General features: G+C 38.7%; 1 protein-coding gene across 1 annotated transcript; it reads right to left on the bottom strand.

Annotated features, from left to right (window-relative positions):
• Positions 1 to 622: 622 nt before the first annotated feature.
• On the bottom strand, positions 623 to 6,703 carry sgca (sarcoglycan, alpha). The gene is made up of 10 exons (XM_072456637.1): positions 6,613 to 6,703; positions 6,110 to 6,232; positions 5,875 to 6,026; positions 5,423 to 5,489; positions 4,757 to 4,955; positions 3,746 to 3,923; positions 2,342 to 2,550; positions 2,243 to 2,269; positions 1,026 to 1,199; positions 623 to 957 (listed from the first exon to the last, which is right to left on the bottom strand). Exons 1-10 carry the CDS (start codon positions 6,647 to 6,649, stop codon positions 933 to 935), a joined length of 1,191 nt encoding a protein of 396 aa, XP_072312738.1. The 5' UTR covers positions 6,650 to 6,703; the 3' UTR covers positions 623 to 932.
• Between the last annotated feature and the right edge of the window lie 2,181 nt (positions 6,704 to 8,884).

Raw genomic sequence — 8,884 nt, 5'->3', positions numbered from 1 at the left:
CATACAAACACACACATATACATTGGATTAGTGGAGCTCAATTTACATGTTCCACAATAGTTGCCATGACATTTGCCATATGCAGTGAAAACAGGCCCAGCAATAGATTGAGATAATAAAACACATTGAAATATATTGATTAGAAAGTCAAATAAGGGTAAAATTCAACAGGAAAAGTAATTATATTGGAGTACATTAATTTGTGAGTGGAGAGATGTGCTGCTGTGTTGTTTTGTCCCAGATACTACAGTGACATCTGGTGGACATATTCTGCAACAACAGCGCACTGAGGATAAGGTTAGGTTGTGTTTTTACTTAAAAGTGGGCCTCCTCCACATGCTTGTCTCCATGGAGATGCAATAGCTGCTGTTCTTATTCACCTTTATTTGTTTAAATGTGTTTTTATTGCGCAAAAATATATAGAAAAACATTTAATCTTACTGTGACCTGTTTTGATAAGTTCAATGCCATACAATGGAACATTCCAGATAAAGCAATCACATCATCCCGGGAGTCGAGAGACAAGTTGGCGGTGGACACTTCCCCCTGAAAAGTGACCTAATGCACCTTTAAGGTCAAGTAAAATTCACCATAATAATGTAAAACACAACAAATTCACATCTAGAAAAAAAACAAATTTACTTTAATATTCACCAACTGAAATGCATCGTTTGTAATTACATGTAAACTACAGCTTAATCGTTCTTGTTCAGTTCATGTAATAGAAAAGCCACAACTACACGCTCTCAAACTGTAATAACGATTGAAAACATGCAAATACTTTCACAATAGCTGTCACTGCAAATGATCTCAGCATAAATACACAACATGATCATTTAGAATATTATTGCACATCTGGTCATCGCCGCTTCAGCAGTATTTCCATCCCCTATTTCCTCAGAACGAACACAGTACAATCGCAACGTGTAGATTTATCTGGAGTCGTTGTGGGGTTCACTGCAAAAACACAAACTTGTATCAGAAAATGTACGACTGAACGTTTGAAGGGCGTGGCACACACTCACTGCTGGGCGAGGATGAGGGGGATGCTGTCGGACTGTTGGGGCCCCGCCCTCGCCCCCGTCCTGTAGTTGAACATGGGCAGAGTGGACAGAGGCGGGGGCCCACTGCGATCTGCTGCCATGTCCCTCAGCTCGTCCGCGTTATCGTGGATGGTGTGGTGATGGTGCAGCTGAAATCTGGGAAAAACAATTCACATCATTGTATTAGATGTGTTTGAATTAGAGTTTGAGTTTTTACAGCAACAACTTTAACAACAAAATAGTGATCATTGATTTATTTTTACCACTAACTACGACTCTGACTACTACTGCTATTATTAGGAGCACTGTACATTATATAAACGCACAGAAATACCACAGCTACTGCTACTGCTCACACTGACCAAAAATCTGATCATAATCTGATTTCTGGAGTTATCAGATTGAAATGTTTTATAAAAAGTTCCTGCGGTGAGGATTGTGATTGCTTGTTCACATTAACATTTTATCAACAAAGAAAATTAAGAAAATAATATCTAGTGTGACTAAAATGAAAGAGAAAATTATACATATTTAAAAGAATTTATATTTAAACTTCATTATGCTTTGTCTTTAAAATATCACAGTTACTCTAGGTGTTTTTGATGGTCAGATTTGTATCATTATTATAACTACTACAGCCACGTTTACTTCTAATACTAAAAAACTACTCTTACAACACTTTTTATCAGAACAGAATTTTGCTGAAACATTTTATATGTGTTCTATTATGGTATTTGAACTGCACAACCGAAATACATTTATGAAGTTTTTTAAATTTATTTTTTCTGACATCGAATTTTTTTACATCAAATTTAAACTTTTTTTTTTTTTTTTTTTTTTTTGACATCGTATTTAATTTTTTTGACATCGTATTTAATTTTTTTGACATCGTATTTAATTTTTTTGACATCGTATTACATTTTTTGGACATCGTGTTCTTTTTTAACATTGACTTGAATTTTTTTTGCATCACATTTTTTTAACTTCGAATTTTTCAAAAAATTTAATCGTAAAAATGCAGGGAATATTTAAACTAGATTCAATGTAAAAAAAATAAAAACATTTCGATGTAAAAAAAATCAAAAACCATAATAAAAACACAAAATAACCTTCCTATACATTTTGCAGTTGTTATTTACTGTCACGTCGACTATTTCATACTTGTGTACAAATATAAGAAATGTAAAATAACGACTTACTGATTTGTCTTGGAATTCCGTTTGGACCTGAAACATTAAAAGTTAGATTTGGTCAGTTTGTTTGTCACATTTGTCTCAGTTTAGCAGCGTGACTCTTACACTCCTTCTCGTCTGCAGCACATGACGTAGGACAGCAGCGCACACAGCACCACGGCGATGACGAGAGGCACGATCACCGTCACCATGTAGTCGGGGAAATAGTCTCTGCTCGGGGGGGACTCGGGGGGGTCGAAGTCTCCCCCCTCCTCCATGATCCCGGAGCCCATGGGGGGGGCGGGAGGGGCCGGCGTCAGGGTGGACAGATCAAACTGGAGGAAGACGGAACAGAGATGATAGAGGAGCTTTAATGTACTGTATACTGAGAGCCTAAGACAAATGTCCCCTGTCCTCAGACAAATGTCCTCTGTCCTCAGACAAATGTCCCAAAGTCCCCTGTCCTCAGACAAATGTCCCAAAGTCCCCTGTCTTCAGACAAATGTCCCAAAGTCCCCTGTTCTCAGACAAATGTCCCAAAGTGCCCTGTTCTCAGACAAATGTCCCAAAGTGCCCTGTCCTCAGACAAATGTCCCAAAGTGCCCTGTTCTCAGACAAATGTCCCAAAGTGCCCTGTCCTCAGACAAATGTCCCAAAGTGCCCTGTCCTCAGACAAATGTCCCAAAGTCCCCTGTTCTCAGACAAATGTCCCAAAGTGCCCTGTCCTCAGACAAATGTTCCAAAGTGCCCTGTTCTCAGACAAATGTCCCAAAGTGCCCTGTTCTCAGACAAATGTCCCAAAGTGCCCTGTCCTCAGACAAATGTCCCAAAGTGCCCTGTCCTCAGACAAATGTCCCAAAGTCCCCTGTTCTCAGACAAATGTCCCAAAGTGCCCTGTCCTCAGACAAATGTTCCAAAGTGCCCTGTTCTCAGACAAATGTCCCAAAGTGCCCTGTCCTCAGACAAATGTCCCAAAGTGCCCTGTCCTCAGACAAATGTCCCAAAGTCCCCTGTTCTCAGACAAATGTCCCAAAGTGCCCTGTCCTCAGACAAATGTCCCAAAGTGCCCTGTCCTCAGACAAATGTCCCAAAGTGCCCTGTTCTCAGACAAATGTCCCAAAGTGCCCTGTCCTCAGACAAATGTCCCAAAGTGCCCTGTTCTCAGACAAATGTCCCAAAGTGCCCTGTCCTCAGACAAATGTCCCAAAGTGCCCTGTTCTCAGACAAATGTCCCAAAGTGCCCTGTCCTCAGACAAATGTCCCAAAGTGCCCTGTTCTCAGACAAATGTCCCAAAGTGCCCTGTTCTCAGACAAATGTCCCAAAGTGCCCTGTCCTCAGACAAATGTCCCAAAGTGCCCTGTCCTCAAACAAATGTCCCAAAGTCCCCTGTTCTCAGACAAATGTCCCAAAGTGCCCTGTCCTCAGACAAGTGTCCCAAAGTCCCAAATTCTTCCAAAACTCTGCAGCCCAAAACAGCCCGTGAATATTGGCGCTGCAGGAGTGAAGCATTACCAGCTCAGTGGCATTACCAGCTCAGTCTTGCACCAGCTGATGCAGTTGCTGGGGATGTTGCAGAAGTTGCATCCTCCCGGGACCTTGACTTTGGCCCCTTTGTCGGCCCCGCTGCACTGTCTGGAGTGGTCCGGACTCAGCACCCTCAGGAGGCAGCTCGAGAAGTACTGCTCCGAGCCCACTTTCACATACACTCTGGACTCAACACACGCGCAGAAGGAAACGTGTCATTTTTACGTTCAACCAAACACTTACATGGTATTATAAATTATACATAAAGTTCTGCCCCTCAAAAACTAGAGCAAAGTCATTGGTCTAACCCGGTGTTGGTGAATCTGGGGGCACAAAATGATTTCAGGGGTTCAGATGATGTGGGGGAAAATGTAAAATGTACGCAAGGATTGACACCATTCAAATGCAGTGGTAAATGTTTAGATTATCAAGGCCTATCCATCCATCCATTTTCTACCGCTTGTTCCCTTTCGGGGTCGCGGGTGACTGGAGCCTATCCCAGTGACTTCGGGCCTTAGGCGGGGTACACCCTGGACAGTGGCCAACTTGTCGCAGGGCCAACACAGAGACACAGACATTACAGACAGTTCACGCTGTGGTGGAAAATCAAACATTAGACATAAGGTTACTGTATATTTGTGTGTGTTTAGAAGCTGCAAATATCAAAGCGTGATATAATGGGGGGGTCACGACGGGTTGCGGACCACTGTGTGAATCACAAACCATTACTAATCGATGATCATTTCGATGACAGAAAGCTTTGTGATGAAAGCTTTGTAAAAGTTAACGAACTCTAAGCATGATTCATTTTCTATTACTTATTAATTCTATTTCCACAGACAAAAAATAACTGTAAAAACATATTTATCCCTGAAACCATACATTTTAACCACTTCGTAATTCATTTTTTGAGTGTGCAAAGTTACGTCACTGTTTCAAAATCATTATTATTCATTAATTCATGCCTATATATATATAAAAAAAATCTGACTGTTTATTATTGGACCCAGCTTTACCCTTCAAAGTGTCCCGCCAGAGGGAGGGGGACTCTGCCGCCGCGGTCCAGGGCGTTAGTGATGTTCACAATCTCCAAAGCTTCAGTGTTCCAGAGTCTCTGCAGGTCGGCCTTTATCTCACTCTGAACAGCAGGGGGCAGCACCTTCTCAATCTCCCGCAGCTTAATGAAGAACTCAGCTTGATAAGGCAGGATCTTCTCTGAGGGTCAAAGGGTCAATCACAACATGTGTAGAGGGCAAAATGAAAGACAAAAAAGTATCATTGGTAGATTTTGATTTTTTAACCGGTTTGTTCTCATCAGATTTGTCTTTCTGACCAGAGTAATGAGTGCAAGTGAAATTGAAGTAGGTTTGATTACATTTTGTTTGTTTTCTACAGAAGATAAAAACATATTTGTGAACTTTACTATAACTTAACATACATACATTTTGGTTTTATTTGTCTTTTACGGCCGCAAGACAAATATCAGCTCTTGGCATCAGCTCAACAAAATCTATACCAGATTTTTCCAACAATTTCCTGTTTTAATATGTCAAAAATTATATAAACAATAAAAATAAAACTTGATCTCACAGTGTCAGTGGAAGATGTGCTTGTGCATGGAATAGAAAATAAGGTACTACGAATACTAAAGAAACAACAACATAAGTACAGATTATTCTTACCTTCAACAGCTTTAATCACCACATTTTGCCGTGTGGTCTGGTAGCTCCTTTTGTTCACCGCCCAAACCTGCCAAACAAACAAACATTTAGGGCACCATTACATCACTTTAACGTCATAGTCAGACAGTGTTTTCCTATATTTCCCATAAGACATTTCAGCCTCAAAAGCAGTTGCGGTTACTACACGTTGCAATCAAGTCTGCACCTCAAATTGCCTCTATTTTTGTCAATGGGAAATTTCAGCAACAGAAAAATCCCACCCACATCTGGTTCGTCCAATGCTATGTCCATATTAAATAAATAAATAAATAAATAAATAAATACATAAATAAATAAATAAATAAAATAACATTAAATAAAATAAATAAATAGATAAATAAATAGATAAATAAATAAAATACAATAAATAAATAAACTAAAATTAAATAAATAAATAAATGGACGAGACTCACCTCGATGATGCTTTTGCCAGGGACCATTGGAGTTCCGTACAGAAAGCCGTTATCGTACGGATGTCTCTGGGTGAACCTCAGCCACTCCGGGAGGTCTGGGAAATTCTGCAACTTGCACTTGAACATTATGGGGTCGTCGTACGAGTGGCCGGCTGCGCAAAGTAGAAAAGAAGTTATAAATATGCACAATGGCCATTCATGATTAGTGATGGTGGAGAGGACGAGAATAGATTACCGTAAAGTTTGGATAAAGGCTCAAAGTCGTTTTGGAAAGTCTCCCTCATGAGCTCATATGTGAAGAGCTTTCCCACGGGGACGGTCAGCTCGGCATTGGCCCCCAAAACATTCACAACACAGACTGGAGAACAAATAAACATTGTATAAATTATGAAATCACGTGACATTAAAAGTTGAAAATGCGTTTTAAAGGTTTTATAATTGAGATATTGTTGCCATTGCAGTCACAATATTCAAACTACTTTTTCAACTTAAACCTACACATATATCTTTGCTTTTCCTACAATAAGTTATGCTGGATAAGTTTAGTCCTGGTTTAGTTAAATTATGTTTGTACTTGGGCAGTCAAATGTGTATGAGCTGGTACTTAAGAGTAAGAGTAGTAAACACATCGTTATCGTTTGGGACAGTATAATACAATGTAATAACAGCAAACGTCAATAGTCCTACATGAGCGTTTCTCACTTCTGTGCGAGGAGTTTGAATATAAATAAAACTTGCCTGTGAAGAAGAAGAACCAGCTCCTTCGCTCTGCCATCTTGTTTGAGGCTGTGATTGACAGGGCCAAGCGGAGCGGGGCCTGGGCTCCACAGACGACATGTCGCAGCTATTTTTGCCTCATTCGCCTCACAACATCCGGCACTCTGTCTGGGCTCTCCACAGTCATTCAGAAAACATAGTAAATATACACATGACTGACTTATATCAATAGATGCATACTGTATATTTTAGTTCTATATTATTTAAGACATGCATGGGTAAATTACACAACAAATTAGTCAAAAGGGATGTAAATATAGCAAATTAAAGAGCTTATTTGTTGGTTTAATCATGTGTATACATAATTTTTGGTAGTTCTATTAAAGTAATTTCCTTTACTATAGTTCTGAAAATGTGTATTCAAGTAAAAGAACATTTACATGGCTAAAAATGTCCAATGTATAAGTAGTTCTGTCAAGTTTGTACAAATTAAAAATATAATATGATTTAAACATCTGTGCTTCTTACACCTTTCCTTTCTGCTTTCTTATTTTTTCATTTGTTATTTGGAAATACCCAAATATGTGAAATATCTCATGTTTTGTCTATTCAATTACATAAGTCATAAATCAGATTTTAAATACATCTAAAATCTCAGTAGTTTCCCAAATACTTTTTTAAAACTCTTAAATAATTATTTGAGTCACTACATTTACTTCTACTTGAGTATTATTATTTGTAAATGTTACTTTAACTCCTCTGTTCACACTTGTATGACTGATCATCTATTGTCCCTAAAAGAAGAAACACCAGGCTCACATTGTTGAACTGATAACGGCGGTTTGTTGGGTTTGTGACCTTGGATGACGTCTGTGAGAAATACAGGGATTTTCCAACAAAATCACAGAAACATTTCACTACAACAACAATCGTCTACATTCTTCACCCAGAAATTCAGTCAAACTAACCATCTAAGTTCTGAAATAAGATAAGATAAAGATAAAAAATAAACTTTGTTGTCCACTGGGGGAAATTTGTCTTCGAGTCAGTGCAATATTTAACACAACATGAATATTTTATAACATTACAACAACTGGAAAGTGAATACGATGGTAAAGTGCATCAGGCTTGAGATGTAAACACTTCATTTGATGTTGCAGTGTTTTAGCATTAGTTGATTATATAAGTTTGCATTATTTATTGACGTCTTATTACTCATCTCAGCAATAATAACAGTAGCCTTCTTTATTTATTTATTTATTTATGGACATAGCATTTACATTTGCATTCAAGTATAAAACCAACATGCCATTTGTTCATGTAAAATAATATACAATTCAGAGACTACGTTGGCACAAATAAGTTTAATTTGAATACTTTTGTCTCATGTAATCCGAGTGTCATTTGTAGGCGCCTAAACATTAGCTATATGTATAATCTTTAGGCAGTACACTTTACATTTTTGTTCATGATAACACAACACGCAACCATTTTAGACAATCAGAGTCACCCTAGTCTCTTCTCTTAATGGGAAACACTGATAATTTGTTCTCAGTCTGGAAAAGTCTAGGGATTTGTTCAGTGTCAGAGCTTTTTGAACTTTTGCACACTCTGTTAGCTCTTGACACTGAAGTCAAGAGCTAAATCCCCATGATCTTCTTATGCTTTGAAGGAACATGTCTGCAGCACCACACATTCTCTGTTCAAACAGTTTGTCCAATGATTTGCAGCAAAGTCATAACAAGTGCATTATCATGTTATTGACTGCCCACATTCAGATTACAAAATATCAAAGTTGTTATAATTATTACAAAGGATTTCACCAAAAGGATGTGCCTTATTTGACATGTGTTGCTGATGCATCCATGTGCACAGAAATGCAAAGATGCAGAAGCAGCGTTGAGTCTGCAAATAACCGATCTGTCATTGGCTGGAAAGGTTTGACGTGAGCTGAGTCTGCTGGGTCCTAGCGCCGGCGCAGATGCAAATGCCGCTAAATCAATGGGCGTGACGGTTGAAGATGGACCACCTGACCCTTTCTGGTTGTCCTGCACAGCCATTTAGAGCCATGTTCCTTGTCCCACTATTAATAAAACGTTATATTTACCAAGAAAACTTTTTGTTCTTGCAAAGAATCACGCTTGAGGGAACAGACTTTCTAGGTTGTACCATATTGGCACCTATTGCTTTTCCAATGTCTCTTTTTGTGTTATGAGTGATACAAACTTTAAATAATATGTGTCATTTAAGTTATTATTGAATTAGTATCATAATATTTTTTAGACAGCAGAAC

This window comes from Eucyclogobius newberryi, unplaced genomic scaffold (assembly GCF_026437365.1).
Source record: "Eucyclogobius newberryi isolate DKJ021-1_F unplaced genomic scaffold, fEucNew1.0.hap1 SCAF_20, whole genome shotgun sequence".
NCBI lineage: Eukaryota > Metazoa > Chordata > Actinopteri > Gobiiformes > Gobiidae > Eucyclogobius > Eucyclogobius newberryi.
The sequence above is the reverse complement of the archived record's forward strand: the minus strand, read 5'-3'. Positions and strand labels throughout refer to the sequence as shown.